A 21,199-nucleotide genomic window follows, 5' to 3' on the forward strand; every position below is an offset into this window, starting at 1 on the left:
ATAAGTTGTTAATAGAGCTGGCATAAAAACTATTTATACTTTCAGTCATTACCACCTCTTAGGTTAATAAACTACAGAGGTGGCTTCAGTGTGCAAAGTAGGTCAGCCTTTTGTTTATCCTCATTTCTTTTTCCAGCTCTGGGTGGGAGAGGGTAGCTCCCCTGCCTTTGGTGTCCCTGGGTCTGTGATTGGCTGTGCTGTCTCTACACATCCACTTCCCAATTTCCCACACTTTCATCTTGCTCACTCTTGCCCATCTCAGCACGGAGAGTAGGGGTTCCCTACTTTATTGGGTGGTAAAGGAGAAGGAAGAGAATGTAACAGGCTTTGAGGCCCCGTTACATGTGGGTCACTTTATATTTATTGGATAGTTTAGTGCTCAGTTGGCAGCCTCTACTTCTAGGCTGTGTAACCTTGGAGAGATTCCTCAACTGCGCTAAGCTTTAGGTTTTTTTGTCTGTTAAGTGGAGATAATGAAAGCTACTTCCTTGGGGAATTGTGTGCCTATATAGTGCTTGGCGGAGCTGGCACAGAGCAATCGCTGCAAGTGTGTCCGCTCTTACTGTCTCATATGGTTGGTCTTTACTGCCGCCCTCTGAAGGGGTGACATTGCCCCCATGTTGCAGGTGGGAAACCAGAAGCTCAGAGAGTGGAGCAGTCACAAAGTGGCAGAGCTGGATCAGAAGCCAGGAGTTACAGTCTGTGTGTCATTGAGTAATTGGCTTAATCTCTTGAAGCCTCAATTGCTTCATGAGTAAAATGGGGATAATCCTGCCCTGCTGCAAGTTGGATGAGAACAGGGATGTGAAAGTGCAAGGTAAGCTGTAAATACAAGTCGCCTAAAAGCTGCCATTAGCTGGCCACCCACCAGGCTGGGCCCTTACACAAATTTATTCTTCATTTAAGCCTAGAAAGTATGAGGTGTATGTAATGGTCCCTTAAAGATGAACAAGTTGAGACTTAGGGAGGTCTGTCTCCCAGGTGGAGGAGCTGGAATGGAAACCTAGTTTGGTTGGCTTCAAGTCCCCACTCTTCTTACTCTCTGCCACACTCCCCCTGGCTTTCCTCATGCTTGAGATGAGGAAGGTCAGTCCTGAGGTCTGTGATCTTGGGCTTTCTGCTTGAGTTGTGTTTCTCTTTGGGCTGGTTTGAAGAGTGAAGCTTGGAGGAGGGGGTTACACTGGTTCCTTGGGACCAAAGTTTATCTTCCACCATTTGAAAAAGGGGTCATGGGCGCAGTCACCACAGCTGGCTGAGTCTGCCAACCACCGGGGCTAAGGTGTGCTTGGGTGGAAAGTACATGTCTGGAAGGACTAGATGAGAGAGACTCGGGAACCGTCTTGTCCCTCTGAGAACTTGGAAGCCTTCAGCTTCTGTGTTTGGGGAGAAAGCTGAGGAGCCTGCAGAGATGGAGGTCAGTGGAGTGTCACTGCTGCCTTGGGCTATGGCATGGTACAGCACGGCTAGCCTAGCTCAGCGTGAGAGCCCGCAGAATCTGGGCTGTCAGTCCCTGGTTGCCCATTCTGTCTCCTCTGTGCCTCTTTCTCTCAGGAGGGAATGGCTGACAAATAGCACGTTTGCCCAGGCTTGCCATCTCCAGCTGGGGATGTGCTTGCGAGCTCTGTCCATCCAGCATGTTGGCCTCACTGAGCATGGCTAGGTATGGTCAGGCCGCTCACTGAAACAGTCAGAACACTGGAGGAGGGGGTTAGACTATCTCCTGTCCTTGGAGCCAGAGATAGAGCCCCACGGAGGCATCTGGAGAACGGCCTAATTTCCTCACAGCCTTCCCAGGGGAGCAAGAAGCAGTACATGAATCACTGTGGCAAAGGAAAGCCCTGGTTTTGCCTCTTAATAGCTTTGTAACTGCCCAAGTCGTAGTCTCTCTGATTGGGTCAGGTTTCTCATGGGTCAAATGGAAATGGTAATTAATCTGTGAGGATCTCACTGGGCTACTAGGGGCACAAATAAAATTGATGTAGCCAACAGTGGCCTGTAGCCCTGAATGCAATACAAATAAAGGTATGTCATGGAGCAAACCAGGCAGGCATCTGTTGAACACCTGTGAGGTACATGGTGGGAGTTAAAGAAGTTCAAGACCCAATCCAGTTAGGAAGGGATAGTGCTGAGCAATATGATGCAAGCTGTAATGAAGTGCTCGTTTCAGACCATGTCTTGATTCATTAGGGATTTAGTGCAGAAATCAATTTTAGGGCATTGTGACCAGCATTAAAAAAAAAAAGAAGAAATAGAATAGAATAATATAACAATTGAACTGAAAATATCAGGTGCATCAGTAGATGTAAGTAAATTGTTTTATAAAATATATTTTGGTTGTGTGTGTGTGTGTGTATACTCTCAGTATAAAATGTTTTTCTTACTGTGGGTCTCAGTTTAGAAACTTTGAGAAATGGTGTTCTAAGTCAAGATGAAGGTCTTCAGATTGGAGGACAGCTGATGAGATCTGGGCAGGCATGGAGGCTGTGTGCAGGCTGAGGGCTTGACCATTAAGGGCAGAGGAGTGTAGTACATGGTCAAGAGCATGGGCTGTGGGGTGAGGCAGACCTGGGTTTGAGTCCAGCAACATGGCCTTAAGCAAGACACTTTACTAAGTGTGGGTTCTACTTCTGGAAAATGGAGAGAATATTAGGGTAGGGTATTATAAAATGTACATGAGAATAATGTATATAAGCATTTAGGAAGATGTTGGTAAGCAGTAAATGATGTACAAATGGTAACTGCCATTTCTGCTGTGATGGTTGAAGTGGGTTTTATTGTTATGTTGGGCCCTGAAAGTGTTGCTGTGACTTGGAGAGGGAAGAAGAAAGGACATTCCAGGTAGGGATGGGTGGGTGACAAGGGGTAAGCATGTGTGTGCTTGGTATGAGATTGATCTGGCTGAGAATTGTTCAGCCTTAGAAGAGGGAGTTGAGATTATAGATAGAAGGTACCAGGAAAATTTTGGCATTACATGGGGAAGAAAGTTTTAACAGTAGAAACTTCAGCAATAGAGTGGCTTCTCCTGGAGATAATGAGACCCCATCCCTGGAGGAGTTCCAGCAGAGGCTGGGCCGCTGGAGAGTGTTTTCATTAGGCTCTTTTGGTTACAAAGACTCCTTCAGGCCACATTAGCCAAAGAAGGGTTTTCTTTTCTTTTCTTTTTTAATTTTCAAAATATTTCTTTAGTTTTGATATTAAAAACACATGTGATTTTATTTTTTTCAGGAGAAACCCAGTCAGCTATTGACATGCAATGGATTGAAATAACCTTACAGTCTAAAATTTTAAAATATGCTAATAAACAGTAATAAAACTTTATACATTTGAATGTTCACATTAAAATATAAATCACATTAAAATATTTCGGGGTTAATCTTTAGTAATTTTAGTATTGATTTTAAAGTCACTTGCAAACTACTAGACATTTTTTATATGTTCCTCTAATACCTGGTACCCTGGTAAGATGTGTTTCCCTAAGTTTTTCTCCATATTTTTTTTTTAATTTAAAAAATTTTTAAAGATTACTTTCCATTTACAGTTATTACAAAATACTGGCTATGTTCCCTGTGTTATACAGTACATCCTTGAGCCTATTTTTCCACCCAGTAATTTGTGCCGCTCACTCCCTGACCCCTGTCTGGCCCTTCCCTCCTGGTACCCACTAGTTTGTTTTCTATATCTGTGAGTCTGCTTTTTTTGGGGGGAGGGGTATAGTCACTAGTTTGTTGTATTTTTGAGATTCCACATATAAGTGATATCATACAATATTTGTCTTTCTCTGTCTGACTTATTTCACTTAGCATAATGCCCTCCAAGTCCATTCACGTTGCTGCTAATGGCAAAGTTTCGTTCTTTTTTATGGCTGAGTAGTATTCCTTTGCATATACATACAACATTTTATCCATTCATCTGTTGATGGACACTTAGGTTGCTTCCATATCTTGGCAACTGTAAATAATACTGCTGTGAACGCTGGGGTGCCTGTAACTTTTGAAATTGGTGTTTTTGTGTTTTTTGGATATATACCCAGGAGTGGAATTGCAGGGTCATGTGGTAGTTCTATATTCAGTTTTTTGAGAAACCTCCATGCTGTTTTCCATAGTGGCTGTACCAATTTACATTCTTATCTACAGTGTACGAGGGTTCTTTTTTTTCCTGCATTCTCACCAACATTTGTTATTTGTGTTCTTTTGATGACAGCCTGACAGGTGTGAGGTGATATCTTGTTGTTTTGATGTGCATTTCCCTAATGATTAGCACTGCTGAGTATCTTTTCATGTTCTTGTCAGTCATCTGTATGTCTTTTTTGGAAAAAAATCTGTTCAGTTCTGCCCATTTTTTAATTGCGTTGCTTGTTTTTTTGATGTTGAGTTGTATGAGCTGTTTATATATGTTGGATATTAATCCCTCATCAGTCATATCATTTGGAATTATTTTCTCCCATTCATAGTTTGTCTTTTTGTTTTGTCGATGGTTTCTTTTGCTATGCAAAAGCTTTTAAATTTAATTAGGTCCCATTTGTTTATTTTTGCTTTTATTTCCTTTACTTTGGGAGACAGATCCAAAAAATTACTGCTAGGATTTATGTCAAAGAGTGTTCTGCCTATGTTTTCCTCTAGGAGTTTTATAGTACCTGGTTTTACATTTAGGTCTTTAATCCATTTTAAGTTTATTTTTGTATATAGTGTTAGAGAATGTTCTAATTTCATTCTTCTACATGTAGCTGTCCAGTTTTCCCAACACCACTTATTGAAGAGACTGTCTTTTCTCCATTGTATATTCTTGCCTCCTTTGTCGTAGAATGATTGACCGTAAGTCCGTGGAAAGAGGGGTTCTCTAACAGGGTGAGTGAAACTCTCAGAACTGAAGCATTCCCCATGGGCAGTTTGACCCCTAAACTGACCCTTTGATCAACTTCCCTGTCACTAGAAACTTGCTCATGCTCTTCCCCCCACTGTTAGGAGGAAGCCACCTCAGGGCCTCTGTGTCATCATGCCTCCAACTTCATCTCATGGCTCCTTTCTGGGCATCCTTTGAGGGTCAATTCACAGTGCAGGCCATCTAATCAAATAGGGAAACAGGTTCAGAGAGGGCAAAGGGACTATTGTAGAAGGGTTTCCTGAATCAGACAGCAGTCTGATCAGATGCCTTCTGAGATCCTGACCGACTAGACTGAATGCTGTGTGAACCTTATGATTTAAAAAAAAAAGGGATCGCCTGCAGCTTTTCAGGAGCACATCCTGTACGTCAGCAGAAGATGACCTGCAGTTAAGGGGCATGTGGAGTGCTGAGTGCTGGGTGCACCTAGACCTCCCGTGCCTTCCTTCCCACCCTCTCCAGGTGGGTTAAACTCTGTTGTTGGAGGAGAAGTCACTCAGATGACTGTATTTCCTCAAAAATGTCCCAATTTAAGGTTTTAAAAATCAGAATGGATCTTTCAGTTGACATGTATGAACCTTTCAGTGCACATGTAAAGTAGTGGTGGGTTTTTTGTTTCTGGAAAGATCTTGCCAAATCAAGAGTGTAATTTAAAATCAGTAGTGTCTTAGAATCCAGGAAATATGGTTGTTTGCTCTGTACCCATTTGAAATTCCGGTTTGAGGTTTTATGCTGCGGCTTTGAAACTGCCAAAGTTGTTATCTGGCATCATTTAAAAGAACACTGAACTTGAATGTGTTCCCCTGTATATTTGTAGTTGGAAGAATGGGTATCTCTGAGGCCCTGATGTCAGATCTTATCAACAAAGACTGACTGGAGGGTTGAGGTATCAAATGAGCATGTATTTAATCAGATGGGAATTGTCTGGAAACTGGTAATCTCAGGTGAAAGTCTTGTCCTATTATGGGCCTCCATTTTCTCATCTACTCAATGCAAGGATTGGATCAGATATTATCCACATCCATAACTGCTGAGATTTCCTGCTGCCTCAGTGTGGGCACCCTCTTTCTTTTGGTTAGCTGGGAGGCTCATCCTCTGACTTGTGTAAGTGAGTGCTTTGTAGGTGATGGGAGGCAACCTAGCCTGTGATGCTGGGCCTTTGTTTTTTGCTCCCTGTGTGTTTGGGGTTTGCCTGGACACATGCATCCATTCCTTTGTATATTACCTTATCTAAAGAGGTGGTCTCTGCTTTTCTCCTATGGACAAGGATAAGAAACAGTGTCCTGGAGCCCTGGTTCTGCCTCTAGGTGGTGAGAGAGGCAGCAGTTCCAGAGGGCAGTGGCCTATGTCAGTGTGTAGAGGGGGCCGTGTTTGCCCCAGGCTGTTGTCCCTCCTTGGTTGTTCAGCAGTAAGGCTGCTCTCAGGTCTGTGCAGTTCTCCAGATAAAACACACTGAAGAAGAGGGCTTGCCCTTTTGTGTCTGGAGGCCTCTGCTCTGCTCGGGCCCCTCCCTCTGCTCTTCCAACCAGTAAAAGTTACCGCAGTGCATTTCCTTCCGGCAGAAAAAGAATCAGAATCGAGGCCTGGGCCAAACCCTAGCCCCACCGTGTCCTGTTCCTGAGAGCCTCCTCCCAGCTGCCCGAGTGCCTTGACCCTGCCCTCTTTTCTGGGAGGTCAGCAGGACTGAGTGGAGGCACTTGGCTAGGATTTAACTTGGATCTGAGTCTGGGTTTTTCCACTGATTTGCTGTTTGACTCTCAGCAATATGCCCTCCCCGAGTATCTTACTTCTCGATGATGTCAAGTACTTTTTTAATAAAAAAAAAAAGGGCACAAAAAGAAATTTTAAAGATCCATATTCCACCATTTTAAAAATAATTTTAAGAAGAGAGTGTGCATGTGTGGGTAGAGAGGTGCACACATATATTTATTTTTTCCATTGTTGTTTTCTTACCAGTATTGCTCTGTAGACTAAATAAGGAAGCATATGTAGAGTACACAGCCTACAAATGCTAGTCTCCTTCTTCTCTTTGCCCCTTAGTTATGTGAACTCGTGAATTCCCAGGGACTCACTCCTTGGAGGAAGCTCGCTCACTTGCAGTGCCCTTTAAGCCAGATATCTTGCCCCAGCCTGCCTCAGCTCTTTGGGGCTACCCGGGGTGGGTCTTCATGCTGAGGTGTGTTCCTCACTGGCTCTAGCGGACATTCAGAGCTCTGTAGAATGTCAGTGTTGTGAGGGCTGGGACTTTGTTCTAGTCACACTTGTGCTTCCCCGAAGCTGGCCCAGACGCCCTGGCCCTAGAACAATGCCAGTAGTGATAGCTCCTCAGTTAGCAGATGTATAAATACAAGTGGTATTCGATGCCTATTTGTTAGGGCTGTGAAGCGTGTTTAGGATTTTGATAGGCAGAGACTATTCCAGCAAAGGCTGAGAAGTGGGAAAGGGCCAGTGCGTAATTGGGGAAACTATGAGTAACTAGTTTTGGTGGAGTGAAGAGGTGAGCATGTGATTTCTGTACTTGTTTGACTAGTTTGTTCGTCCAGCTCTGTACCTTGCACGTAGACCTCTGAAGAGGCTTACTTGTTGAGACAGACCCAGGATGGGAATACTTTGCTTTGGTGCACAGATGCAGGCACTCAGGCCTCTGCCCCAGAGGGGCACGGTGACTCCTGGCCGCTTGACACACTGGGGGAGTGGGCACTTGAACTTGGTATCTCTCCAACCTATGGCTTCCAGGGAGGGGGCCGTGTTCCCTCGCATCTGTGTCAGGGCGTTCATGAGTTAGCAGCTCCGAAGGGAATGGCAGGGATGGGGAGCAGGGGGAGGAATGGAGACCGACCAGACTGGTGGCCAGGGCCTCGGCCAGGGCCTTTGCTTCTCTTGGCACGTCTGACAGGCCCTGCCCTCTGCTCCACAGGCTGGAGGAAGTCCCGCTGGAGGTGCTGAGGCAGAGGGAGTCTAAGTGGCTGGACATGCTCAACAACTGGGACAAATGGATGGCCAAGAAGCACAAAAAGGTGAGGGGCCTGGCCTGGGGCCTCCGGCTGGGAGTGGACAGCGTGGGGAGGAAGTGAAGAGGGATGAGCTGCACCAGCTTGGAGGAGCAGGAGCTTCTCCAGCTGCCAGCTGCCTTAGGTGTCCCCATCTGCCATCTCAGAAATGGGAACAGAAGCTGGCTGGAGGGCAAGGCCCAGGCTTCACTCGGTCCTCCCAGATGGCCTCAGACCCACACAGAACTTTGTCCTGCAGACAAACTTTAAAACCTCTCTTAGCCAAAAGCCCTTTGGGCAGCTTCCCTCCAGCTCTCCTGGGGGAAGTCCTTACTGCTGCTTACCACCTATCAGGGAGGACTTTATAAACTAATAATAGCTAATGTGCGTTGAACATTTGCAGAGTGCTGGGCACTTGACTTGGATAATCCTTACAACACCCAGGGAGATTGCTGGCAGTATTACCCACTTTAGGACGACTGCAGAATCAAGGTTTGAACCCAGGCAGTCTGCCTTTGGTGCCTGCACTCTTCACCACCACAATAAGGGGCCTTCTTCAGCCTCTGGATTAATTTGATGAGTTCCCTCTTGCCTCCTGGCCAAAGCAAAACGAAAGAAAAGTAATCTCACAATTTAATAGTCTTATAAAAATGAAAATACCCAATGGTCCTTTTCTAGTGGGCTTGCTTTAGGCATCACCTCTGTCATCCTGTAAGAACATCCTTACTCACCACAGTGTGTGCACTGATACTCTTGTCCAGTGTCTACTTACTCCCTGGCCTAGAGGAGGCCTGTCCACAGTCTCACAGCTGGGGTCTTTCTGCATAAGTACCTAGTGCTCAGTGAACCCGCTGGCCTGCTGTCGTCCGCTGACATGCTGGCCCAGTTCAGGCTGGCCCAGCTGGCTGCAGGGCTTAGCAGAAAGCCCGGGACTGAAGGTCATATAAGGGCTTGGGCCCGGCCCCACTGCCTTCCTCTCTTGGTGCCCACGGCTGGCTGTGCAACTTCGGGTGAGTCACTTCACCCTCTCAGCCTCAGTTTTCCTGGTCAAGTGGGAATGACAGTCCTGATCGAGGTTCCTACTGTAAAGCCCTGTGCCCTGGGCTCTTTCTTGCTGTTCTATGTGGGCTTTGGGGCATTCGTTTTTTGTTTATTAGAAAAACTTTCACTTAAAAAATATTTTCTTAAGGCAGCTGTTCTCAACTGCTTCCTGCCTGACTCTGGGATCTGTTTCCCTGCTTCCTCCGCCCATGGGCTTTTAGCCTGAGCTTTGGCTCCCTTTCCACTGTCTGCTGTGGTGACTAGCGCCTTCTTGCCCCAGCCTCCCTTGCAAATGGGGATTCCAGAGGGGAGCCTTGGGGAGCTCCTCTCAGCAGAGCAGCCAGTACCACTTCCTCTTCCTCTTTGCTTCCCTGGCCCTGCGGTTAGAGGCCAAGGGCTACCCCTGCCCAGCAGGGGTCACCGCAGGAGGCTGCACCCCACCCTACACAGAGGACCTAGCCCTCTGCTCCTCTCCTGCCTCACTGGCCCTGGGAGCTCTTACTGCCTTGCTGCGCAGGCTTGGGCTTTCCCAGTAGTCAGGAAGTTGTGGCACAGGAAGGACGGTACCTGCATCAGGAAGTGGATCCAGACCCACTGCATTTATCCTAGTCCCCAGGAGGGGGCCAGGCCCTCCAGGGAGGCAGGGCTCTGGCTAGAATGCTGTCTTCCTTTGTAGGGCTCTGCTCAAACTTTGGCCCTGCCCCCCTGGAGTTCTGCAGGCCGGGTGTGGCCTCACTCAATTGTCATCAGAGATCCCCTTTCCCAAGGCCTTGGCTCAGAGAATGATAATCCCTTGCGCTTTCTGTTTGCTGAGCGCTTTCCCTTGCTTTATCCTTCCTGATCTCCACCAGTGCCTCCTCCCTAAGGAGGAGATTGCCATCTTCAGCACCTGCGTGCTGAGAAGGATACCAGAGGCCAGAGAGGGAAGGCTGGCTGACCTTCTGGCTCTCCATCCCCACTTCCCTGGCCCTGGGCCTGGGTGAGGGTGGGGCCTCTTTGAGAACTTAGTGGGCTGAAGGTATTCCTGGGCTCCTCTGGGGCAGGCCAAGTGTTCTGGGCCTGGATGATGTGGGGGCTGGCTTGAGCTGAGCTCGGCCCTGGGGGAGCAGAGCCTAAAGGGCCTGTGGTTCTGGGCCATACTGCATCCCTTTGCCAAAGCCTGCCCAGATCAAGTGGCTTCCTTCAGGAGACCCTTGCCCCACAGCAGCAGGAAACTGTTCCTGGAGTCTGGGGCAGCTCCCTTCTCCCTTCCTCTCCCTACTTTGCAGGCAGTCCCAGAAGCTCAAGCTTGGCTCCTATGACCAGCCATGCTGCTCTACCCCCACTGACTTCAGCCTGTCTGTCTGTCTCCTTCCTGGTTCTTGACTCTCTCTGACCCTTGGAAAGTTTTCTTGTTTGTGCTGGTCATCAGGAAGCCTGGGCTTTCTGTGCTCCCTACTCTGAGAGCTTCCAATGGGACTGTGAGGGGGTTTCCAGGTGAGGGGAGGTTAGGTATGAGCCGAGGCCCTGGGCTTCTATGTCAGGCATCTTCCTGGGATTGGAGGCGGAGAGAGGAAAGCATCGTTTGTTGAACACAGACTGTGTCAGGCCCCATGCTAAGCATGTTTCTGCCCCCTACCCCACCCCCTGCCACCTTCTAATAGAATCCTAGTTGTTACTATCCTATCTTACTGTTGATGAGAAGTGATTGGCCAAGGTCAGCACTGGAATCAGACTCATATCCAGGTGCTGTCTTCCCACTGCCCTGAGCTCCCATTTCCATCTCAGGCCAGGCTGCTTAGCGCAGGGGCCGAGGGGAGTGTCATTGGCCAATCCCCCACCCCCATTCTATAGGAGTGGTGCCTCTACCTTTGTCCTCATCCTCCTGGACCCTTGGCCTTGAGGTCAAGGAGGATGATCAGGGCAGCTGCCTTAGAGCCTCATCTGCCCACAAGCCCAGAGGAGCTGGCCTCCTGTCTGGCTCCGAGAGGCCAGGGGAGTGGTAAGTGCACAGGGCTGAATCCTTTAGCCTAGGTGGTGTAGCTGGGAGGTGGCAGGGTCCCTGACAGTGTGACCATAATATTTTCCCACTCCATGCCTCAGTTTCCCCATTTGTAAAAGACACGATGGTTTTCCAAACTGGATTTTGGCTGCAGAAGCCTTTTTCTGATAAAGGCAGTAAGCAAATGAATTGAGCGCTAGTTCTGGGTCACGAGCTACCCCAAACACTTCCTCCCTCACCTCTCTCAGCCTGTGAGTGATGGGGAAGACCTGTGCCATTTTAGCAACGGCTGGGATCAGGACTTGCACCCAGGCCAGCTGCCTTTGCCCCAACAAAGAGGGAGCCATTCTGATCAGCTCCCATTTTCCTTCTGAGTTCTCCTAAGAGCTTTCCTCTCTAGGCTGGCTGTGTCCTGCCACACAGCTGCTTAAACAAATACTCCCATGAAAGTGCCTGGGCCACGTCTCTGGGCACATTCTGGGTCACCTCGTGAGCTACTCTCCCTGTGACTGAGTTGTGCTCCACATGGTGCACATCCCTCCCTGGTGATATCCCTTGGGGCTCCTCTAACTTGTATGGTTCCATTTTGATTCAGAAAATAGTGATGGGGATTTAGAACCCTGTGGTAGACTTTAAGAATGCCTGTATTATCACTGGACCAGGAAACGTGGGGACTCTGCCATCACCTGGTGGCAGCGTATCTAATTGCAGTCATATTCCTCCCCTCGTCATAGAATCTGCATTGTACCAACGGAGGAGAAGTCCTCTTTTCTCCCCTTTTCTGCTCTAGCTGACGTGCTCACTGAAGGCCCGATGTGCACCAGCAGAAGGGCTGGGCTAGCACACAGCCTCTGGGGGAGCTGCCCAGGTGGCTGCATGGGCACAGCTCTCTTTTTGACTTCCAGATCCGTCTGCGGTGCCAGAAGGGCATCCCACCTTCTCTGCGGGGCCGTGCTTGGCAATACCTGTCAGGGGGCAAGGTGAAGCTGCAGCAGAACCCTGGGAAGTTTGACGTGAGTTGCCCTTCCTTCACCCTGCCCTCCCTCCGTCCTCTCTTGATATCCTTTGCATGGCAGTGATCCTCTGTGTGCTCACCCAGAGCTCAGTGGTGTGAGTGATTGAGGGATCGTCCCTCAAGAGCCCGGCCGCCAGGCCTGGCCAGTCTGTGACTCCTGGGGGCTCTGCTCCTCTGAGGCTCCAGCCCTGAGCTGGCCTCAGTGGGATGGACAGATTTTGGACCCCCTATTCCTGCTGTTTCTCTTGACAACCACCAGGTTTGCTTTCTTGGATTTAGCAGGCCACCCTTCAGCTCTTGGTTGTTGGGAGGGAACACTCAGACCATTCCCTGACTGCCCTGGGCCTTGTGCTCCGGGCCTTTGGGGGCCTGCCCAGTGGGGCCACAGGACCCTAGCACCCCTTGGCCTCCTATCCTCTATTCTTTCTCCTGCCTTGTCCAAGCATGGCTCACCTGTGTTGCTTATGGGGTTGCCAGCACCAGGGGTAGCAGAGCCAAACCAGTATCCTTAGAGTTTAGAAACCTGTCAGGGGCCAGAGAGGATACCCCCTGCAACCATGCCTTCCCACCCTCATGTACTGTCCCCTACCCCACAGTTGCCAGGGTAAGGAACACCCCTCTATTCATGGGGCTTCTTGGGGCCCACCTGGACTGGGCAGCACCTCCAGCCTGTTCTTCTAGGGAACTAGGGGAGCCAGTTGGCTTCCCTGGGGTTGCCCAGGCTCACCTGCCAGACTTGGTCCCAGGCATCAGGGTATCTCCCAGGCTCTTGGGACTGGTGACAGGCAGTGAGACAGAACTGCCAGCTACTAGCTGTTTGTTGACATACTTCATGCTTCAGTGAACATTCCTGTCCTGCCAAACCCGTTCCTTGAGAAGAGCAGGCAGGGCAGCCTAGAGTTTCTGCTGTTGACTTGGAGGGGGTGAGAGCTGTTTGCTGGCAGCACTTGGCCCTAGGGGACAGGGGGTTAGTGGTGTCTGGCTGAGGGTAGCCCTGAATCAGGGCGATTGGACTGCCCCACAGGGCACTAATATCATGCCCCACTCACGTGGTGTCTTGACTCCAGAGTCTTCCTCCCAGTGGCTACATCTCTTCCATTTCAGTGGGCTGAGTTTTGGGCAGAGTGGGAGGTTCAGGGATGGGAGCCTCACCCTAAGCCCATGGCTTACCCTCAGCTACAAGAGCACAGGCATGAGCACCGAGCGCCGGGTGGCCCAGTCAGCCTCCTGGTTCCACAGTTAGCAGATGTGAGCACATCCTCTGGGAGCAGCCAGAGCACGGAGCTGTGTGCTCTACATGTCTGGAGAGTGGTGCATCCGGGGAAGACCTGGCTACCTCTGTGGGGTCTCGAAGGTTGCTTGTGGGAGAAGATAGATTTGCCAAGAAAGGCCTTCAAGATGCTCCGAAACTGAGTAGTGGGTCCCTGGAAGCAGTCTTTGGGGCCAGAGCAGTGGTTTGTGAACACACTGGTAAGGACTTTGCCTGTGGATGAGGTGGAGGACATGGGGAGGCATGACAAGCTCCCTCTGCCTGCTGTGGGCACAAGAGCCCAGGGGCAAGGCTACAGTGATGGGGCAGATGGTGGCAGCAGTCCATGTCCCAGTGCTCCCTAGTGGACCCAGGCGGCTGACCACAGCCTCAGCTGTCAGGGCAGGTTCTGCAGCCCCTGGTGGCTCCTTCTTCTCAGCACTTGCTGCTACTTCCTTCTTCCTTGGGCAGGGAAGGACCTTCTAGTCCTTTTCTTACGAGGTTTTCTTCTCCGGCTTCTCTTCATGGTGGCACCAGCACTTTCGGGCTCTCTGGGAGAGAGCCTGCACCGGCCTTCGATTCCCAGCACACTTTCTCCCCGCAGGCCCTTCAGCTGCACCCTTTCCTTTCTCACTCACGCCTGTGAGGCCGAGTGCCCTGCACTGCTGGGGTACCAGGCGAGCATATCCTAGGACCTGACTTTTTGGGTTCTTGGGTCCCTGCCTCACTGGGCCCTTCAGGAGAACCTGTGGGACTCTCCTCTCCTTTCCAACAAAAGCAAACCTGCACTGTGCTCGGACAGTATCCAGCCCTGGGCCTGACCTGCAGGGCGCATTGGACACTCGCAGGGCCCGTGTTGAGGGTGTGTGGGCCCTAGAGGTTGCACACCCACCTCTAGTGCCTGCTCACGGGCCCTCTGTGGAGGTGCCCAGCACCCTCTACCTTCCAGCCTCCAACACTCCGTCAGCTTACTCTCTCGTGTCAGGTTACCTGGCACCCTGGTCCTTATTTCAATACTGGGACACCTCCAATGGAGGAGACACAAGGGGTGTGTATGAAGTCACCTGCTGGGCAGGACCAGGGCCAGGGGCTACGCCCACTGATGTGTTTGCTGAGGACCCAGCCTTCCTCCTGGGGGCCTCCCCTCACACTGCCTGGCAGGCAGCGTGTCCTTTGTCTGCTTCCCTGCTCAGCCCTCTAGGTTTCCTTTTCATTGATTTTTTTTCTTTCTTTTATTAAAGTTGGGGTGTGAATTTACATAAAGTAAAATGCAGAGATCCTAAGCATGCAGTTCAGTGAGTTTGGACAAATAATACGTACCTATGTTACCAAGCAAGACAAGATATAGAACATTTCAAATGACAAAGAAATGATTTTTCTTTGTGTAGTAGCTTTGCTTTTATAAATGGTACTCATAGTAAAATGCTCACAGAAGTTCAAAGAAAAGAGTAGAACTTTGTTGAAACCCCAGCACCCAGCGATGGTTCCGAGTCTATTGGTTTGACACATGTCATCACAGTGCTCTGTGCAGCAGATCACACACACCCTGCTTCCTGAATAGGTGACGCCACTTGTACAGGGAAGTGGGGAGCAGAGGAGTTGGGATTGATAGCTCTGAGCCAACCTGGCTTCCAGGCCCAGCTCCATCACTTTTCTAACCACGAGACACTGGGCAACTGACTTTTCTTTGACCCTCTGTTTCCTCATCTGTGAACAGTGTAATGGCAGGACCTGTCTTTTGGGGGCTGAGGAGAACAATCAGTGAGATCCATGGGTGCCGCTGAGAGTGGTGCTAACAAATGGGGTTGCCATTCCTTTGACAGTAGTCTTCCATCTAAGGATGTAACATAAGGTATTTGAGTCCTGAATGCAGTGCCTAGAGGTTATTTCTAGCCACAGCTATGATGGACACTCGCCCACATGGGTCTTCCTGGAGCCTGGATCACCCCTCAGGGTTTGCAGACCCCTGCTCCGCTTGTCTCTTTGCTCCTGCCTCGGCTTCCTTACCTGAGCTTCCTGACCTGTCCTCAGGAAGGCCTAGCCCATGATGGGATCAGGTGGACATCGTCCCTGGTGGTGGGAGCTCCTCCAATAGCTGGGACAGTTGTGTCCTCCCAGCCATCCCCAACTTCTAAGAGATGCTCTTGACCTTGCTTCTAGGAGCTGGACATGTCCCCTGGGGACCCCAAGTGGCTGGATGTGATTGAGCGTGACCTGCACCGGCAGTTCCCTTTTCACGAGATGTTTGTGTCCCGGGGGGGCCACGGGTGAGCAGGCTGGGCCTTGTGGGCTGGAGGTGGCTCTTGGCCTTTCCCTCAGAGGGACAGAGGAGGTGAAATGAATTTGGGGGTATTTTGGGGGCCCAGAAGTTGGGGGCCCCAAACTGCACTGTTAGTTTCCCGTCCGTGGTTTGAATCTGAGGAGTCCTCTTCGTTTCTCCTCTTTACTTTTGGGGAAGCTTCCTCATTTACTCCCCAGAGTGCTGGGGCTTGCCTGGCCTGGAAACAGGTTCTGGTGGGGAGAAAGAAGGTAAGAGAGAGTTGGGTGGGCAGAGGATACATGGGAGAGGAGAGATATGGCAGGCCAGGCCAGGAGACCAAGACAGGCACCTGGAACAAAGCTGGCCTGGCCGAGGGACCATGGCTGCTGAGGGAGGGGCCCACACTTCCAGCCCTGACACATCCTAACCCTGTATTTGGCATCCTGCCCTGGCCTTGCCCCCTGCTTTCTCTTTGAGCCTTTTCCCCTACCTGTCAAGTGGGGGAGGTGAGAGTCCATGTGCTGCAGTGGGAGACTGACCCCCTGGTGACCACAATCAGGTCACATCCCCTCTCCAGGGAAGTGCAGCTTCTAAGACAGGTCTGGTCTGGTGGGGCACAGGTGAGGGCAGTGGTGGCAGGGTCACACCTGTCATCCCTGCCCTGCTTGGCCTCTACAGCCAGCAGGACCTATTCCGTGTGCTGAAGGCCTACACGCTGTACCGACCTGAGGAGGGCTACTGCCAGGCCCAGGCACCCATTGCTGCCGTCCTGCTCATGCACATGCCTGCGGAGGTACCACCAGGCCCTGGGCGGGTGGACGAGTGGGTGGGCGAGCAGGGAGCACCTAGCAGCAAGGCCTCACATCTCTTTTGCCAACAGCAAGCCTTCTGGTGCCTGGTGCAGATCTGTGAGAAGTACTTGCCCGGCTACTACAGTGAGAAACTGGTGAGTGCTGGCTGGGCCTGGGCCCTGGCCTGGAACCTGCCCCAGACTGGACGCACTTTGGGGCCTCTCTAGGCCTTACTCTCTGAGCCATTCCTGCCCCCTCTTAAATCCTTCCCAGCCTTCTGTTGCTTTCAGACTGAAGTCCCAAGGCCTGCCAGGTCAGGCCTCCTGGGCTCCAGCATCACTGGTTGCACGCTTCCTCTATCTCTGCCTCCAGCTGTGCGGCTGTTGGGCAGGATCGTGGGTCCTCCAGTGCACCGAGTTTCTCCCTGATTTGGCCTCAACCTCTGCCCCTCTCCTTCCTCTGAGAACTCTTCTTTTCCCTCAGCTTTCACCCCTTGGGAGATTTTCTTGACCCTGACAGGTGGGACCTCACCTCACCTGAATGCTCACCCAGCATTCCTGTTCCGGCCGTGTTCTGGGCACTCAGCCACCTCTTTGCTTCTGTGATTCATGTCCGTCTTCCCCTTTGCACCTCACACTCCAGGAGGGAGACCAGCTGTGTCTGGTTTGCTCATCCTTGTATCCTAGCACCCAGCATGAGGTTGGCACCTGCAGCATTCGCCGACTGAGGGCTGGGGGCCGGGACACGGATCCTGCCCTGGCAGCTGTGGGCACATGGTCATCGCTCTGTGTCCTTGCTGTCCCCACCAGGAGGCCATCCAGCTGGACGGGGAGATCCTCTTCTCGCTGCTGCAGAAAGTGTCACCTGTGGCCCACAAGCATCTCAGCCAGCAGAAGATCGACCCACTGCTCTACATGACAGAGTGGTTCATGTGTGCCTTTGCCCGCACCTTGCCCTGGAGCTCCGTGCTGCGTGTCTGGGACATGTTCTTCTGTGAAGGTACTGGGCTGGGCTTGGGGGAGCACCCTTGCCCCTAGTCCAGACCACAGAAGGCCTCTATTTCCTGAGAAACTCTCCAAAGACCCCCTTGCACTCACTGCTCGCTCCCATATGCAGGAGTCAAGATCATCTTCCGGGTGGGCTTGGTGCTGCTGAAGCACGCGCTGGGCTCCCCCGAGAAGCTCAAAGCCTGCCAGGGCCAGTATGAGACCATCGAGCAGCTGCGGAGCCTCAGCCCCAAGATCATGCAGGAGGCCTTCTTGGTCCAGGAGGTGCGGCTCCCATTTCCCCTCGTCACCAGGAGGTAGGGGGAGATGGGAGGGCCCTTTGGAGACTTGTGCTCAGCAGCCCAGGCCAGTATGGACAGACCTCATCCTTCTGTCTGAACGAGAAGAGGGGGCACAGAGAGGCCTAGGTTTCCAGGAACAAGTAGGTGCAACCCGTCACCTCCTCTTCCTCCCCAGCCCCGCAACCATGGCCTTGGCTTTATTTTCCTTTTTTTCTTTCCTTTGTGGATTTTTGTCTCTCTGGGACTGTAATGAGGTGACACATAATTAGGCAAATGGATTTGTAAGTTGTGGGCAGCTTTCTCCTCTGAGGCAGTGGCTCTCACATGCCTGGCTCACCTGGCACTCAGCTCTGGATCTTGTGACCACCACAGGGTCCAGACCCCTCATCCTTTCTGTGTCAGCCTTTAGCGACCAGGGTCGGGGAGCTGAGGGAGAGCAGGGGCCCAGGCTGGAGGCAGAAGGGAAAGATTCTTCCTGGTGCCCACCTGCCTGTCACCGTCCCCACAGGTGGTAGAGTTGCCAGTGACGGAGCGCCAGATTGAGCGCGAGCACCTCATCCAGCTGCGGCGCTGGCAGGAGACCCGGGGTGAGCTGCAGTGCCACTCTCCGCCCAGGCTGCACGGTGCCAAGGCCATCCTGGAGGCAGAGCCGTGCCCCTGGCCCACGCTGCAACCTTCACCATCCATCCGCTTGCCCCCAGATGCCCCTCTCCCTGGCTCCAAAGGCAAGGTCAAGCCACCCAAGCAGATCCAGAAGGCGCAGAAGGAGCAGCAGAAGCAGGCGAAGGCGCGTGGGCAGCTGGATGAGCCCCCAACCCTGAGTCAAGCCAAGGCGGTGGCCGCTGCGGGAGATGCACGTCCCCCACAGGATATGCCCCCAAAGGACCCTGACCACCAGGACTCAGCTCCCCAAGACTCAGCCCCCCAGGACTCAGCCCACCACCGCTCCCGGGAGAGCCTGACATCCCAGGAGAGTGAGGACACCTACTTGTAACCCTGGCAGCCCAGGCTCCTGGGCTGGGGTCTCCACACACCTGCACGGTTCACAGACTGACACTTCAGGGCCTGCCCACCCACTGAGGGCCCAGCTGCCTGGCCCCTGCATGGCAGAGAGTCTGGCTGGCCCAGCACAGATTCTGCCTAAGGCTCCTTATTTATTTTCTCCAGAATGGAGCTTGGGCCAGCCCAGATGGGGCAGGCAGAAGTGAGGGCCAATGGGTGGGGCCTCACTCAGCCCCCTCCTCCTGGGGGATGCTCCCCAGGACGAGGGCACTGACGTGAGGGGAGAGGGAGGGGTAAAGGGTGGGGTGCTCTTTGTATAAAATAGAAACATGGTTTTGTACAGAAATTAAACAGGCTTGTGTAGAGAGCTGGTGTGCAGCTGGGGACTGGGAAGGTGGTGTCACCCCTGGTGCTCAGCTTCTCTTCTCCACACTCTACAGAGCACCCCCATCCTGGCCCCTAGCCCAGACCAGAGCCTCTTGTCCACCATCTGCCATGGATGAGGGTCACTACTGCTGGGGTAGAGCAGGGCCTGCTCCCCAGGCCTTATTCCCACCCATCACTGAAGGGGAGGGGCTCCTTAAGGAGGTCCTTTCAGGGTCTTCCTCCTCTAAGGCCTGGCCTGGATGCCACTTTGGACCCCAGTAAGGTACTGAGTGCTCATTCTGGTGGGTACTGGTGCCAAGGGTGTGGGACAATGAATGCCCTCACATGATCAGCCCAGGCCTCCGTCAGAGCCAGGTGGGTGCAGGGCGAAGCCTGGGTCTTTGACAAAAGGCTGCCTGCCATTTACCGAGTTTTAGTATGTGCCAGACTGGGCTGGTTGTGTCATGTGTCTGGTCAGATAGACTTTATTATTATCCCCATTTTACATATGAGGAAACAGAGGAGCTGAGTGGCAAAGATGAAGCTGATCCAGATTTGTACCCAGAGCCCCTCGCTACATCTCCTGACTGAGGTGACCTGATTGCCACTGAGGGCCCAGGCAGGCACTGTGGTCACAACCTGATGACTGGTGGGGGTGAGGACAGGGTGTCCCTGGGAGAGGCCCCCCTTCTGCTGAGGAAGCAGCTTTTCCAGTCAAACAATAGCGGTTGTTCCTGGCAGGCCAGCAGGCTGGGCTGGGCCATCGGGGAGGGGGTAGGGAGGAACAGAGCCTCCCTGGGAGCTTTTTGGCATTGCAGGGCCTCAGCCTACCTAGAACTTCTTGTCTGGGTACAGCTGGGGATGCTTAGGCCTTAGGAGGTCATAGGTCACATGAACCTATTAGGGCAAGCCACCCACTTCCCACCTCCTGCCCCTCACCCCTGTGGTTTCCTACCCCATCTGCACCTGCCATCAACGAGCTGAGAGGATCAGCCTTCGAGGACAGTCCCCTCCCCCTGGCCCTCCAGAGGAACAGCCAGGATGTGGTGGCTGCAGTTTCCCTGGGACACAACAAGCCAGAGAGTCCGGGGAGGTAAGGTGCTGTCCCGCATCCACTCGCCCACAGCGGAGGCTCCCAAGCAGGCAGGAGGCCTGCTCAGGCCTGCTGGGTCGCAATCAGGCCTGAGGCCTGCTTTAACCTGTGTGGTTCAAGGTCACAGATCTGAGGCCTAAAGATGCTCAGGTTCCACAAGGGAGCATGCTCTCTCCTACAATGCAGCCAGCCTAGGTGTGCTGATGCCTGCTCAGCCTTGGGGTCTTTGTGGACCTGAAGAGGCCTGAGCAGAGCCCAGCCCTAATGTTGAAATGAGCCCAAGCTGGCACTAACAAGCCTCAGATCTGGGGTGCCTGCCAGTGCTGGGGGCCTCTTTAGGCATGAAGCAAGTTTAGACATGCTCAGGACACCTAAGTACTGCTAATGGCTGAGGGCTTAAGACTCTGCTGAGATCTGACTATCCAGTGGGTCCCAGTTGCATGGCCAGATGCCCCAAAGTTTGAGCTTTGGACATTCCTGGCCCAAGCACTTAGTCTTAAGGCGCCTTGAGTGGTAGGCCTGGCCACTTTCAGCCCCCTATCAAGCAGTATGTTATTTGGAGGTGGCTATGGTCCTCCATATCTCTGACTCTGGTGGGGGGCCTTCTACTCTGAAAGTCTGGTGAGAGGAACAGAGGTGGGGGCCACTAAGTCCAGGCTAGGTTTCACCTTGTCAGCCCACTTGCAGGGCTCACAGAGATGGAGGGGTATGTATCAATTCTAATCCTGCGCGGCCTTGCTGGGGGGCTTTTGTCACCGCCTCCCCAGCCAGCTCTGGTGGCCCTGCCCCATGCTGAGCCATGAGAGGAAGGAGGGGAAAGGTGCCAGGACACTTAGTTGGGAGAGAACCACTGGGTCGCCTGGGCGGCGCAGTGGACCCCTACCACTCCAGGTTCCAGGGATTTGGGGGCAGTGTTCTGCTCACAGCCGAGCCCCTGAGGCAGCCCTCCTAACCTCAGTGAACTTAATCATAAGGCCCATATGCGGCCGAAGGGCAGAAAGGACCCCAAGTCTATGCTTGCTCCTGACCGCAGCGCCGCTGGCATCCCTCGGAAAGGGCGAGCCCGGAGAAGGGGCGCGACATGGGCGGGGCTTGGAGGACTCGACGGGGTGGGGTCAGCGGGTGAATACTGAAGGGGCGGAGCTGGCAGGGGCGGAGTTTGGCGGGCTGGACCTAGCGGAGTGAAGCTCCGGCGCTAGAAGGAGGTGTGGCCATCCTGGATAGGCCGCCCAGCCCGCAGGGCGT

The 21,199-nt window shown here is 52.4% G+C and overlaps 1 protein-coding gene across 1 annotated transcript in view; it reads left to right on the forward strand.

Moving 5' to 3' along the window:
• TBC1D10A (TBC1 domain family member 10A) overlaps nt 1-18,862 on the forward strand; it is a 30,896-nt gene extending 12,034 nt beyond the window's left edge. The window contains exons 2-9 of the mRNA XM_010992284.3: nt 7,796-7,895; nt 11,796-11,903; nt 15,315-15,421; nt 16,093-16,207; nt 16,295-16,360; nt 17,015-17,204; nt 17,322-17,476; nt 18,002-18,862. Coding sequence (XP_010990586.1) covers nt 7,796-7,895; nt 11,796-11,903; nt 15,315-15,421; nt 16,093-16,207; nt 16,295-16,360; nt 17,015-17,204; nt 17,322-17,476; nt 18,002-18,487 — 1,327 coding nt within the window. The 3' untranslated portion in view covers nt 18,488-18,862. The remainder of the gene's footprint in view (nt 1-7,795; nt 7,896-11,795; nt 11,904-15,314; nt 15,422-16,092; nt 16,208-16,294; nt 16,361-17,014; nt 17,205-17,321; nt 17,477-18,001) is intronic.
• The last annotated feature ends 2,337 nt before the right edge of the window (nt 18,863-21,199 follow it).

This window comes from Camelus dromedarius, chromosome 31, assembly GCF_036321535.1.
Source record: "Camelus dromedarius isolate mCamDro1 chromosome 31, mCamDro1.pat, whole genome shotgun sequence".
Lineage (NCBI taxonomy): Eukaryota > Metazoa > Chordata > Mammalia > Artiodactyla > Camelidae > Camelus > Camelus dromedarius.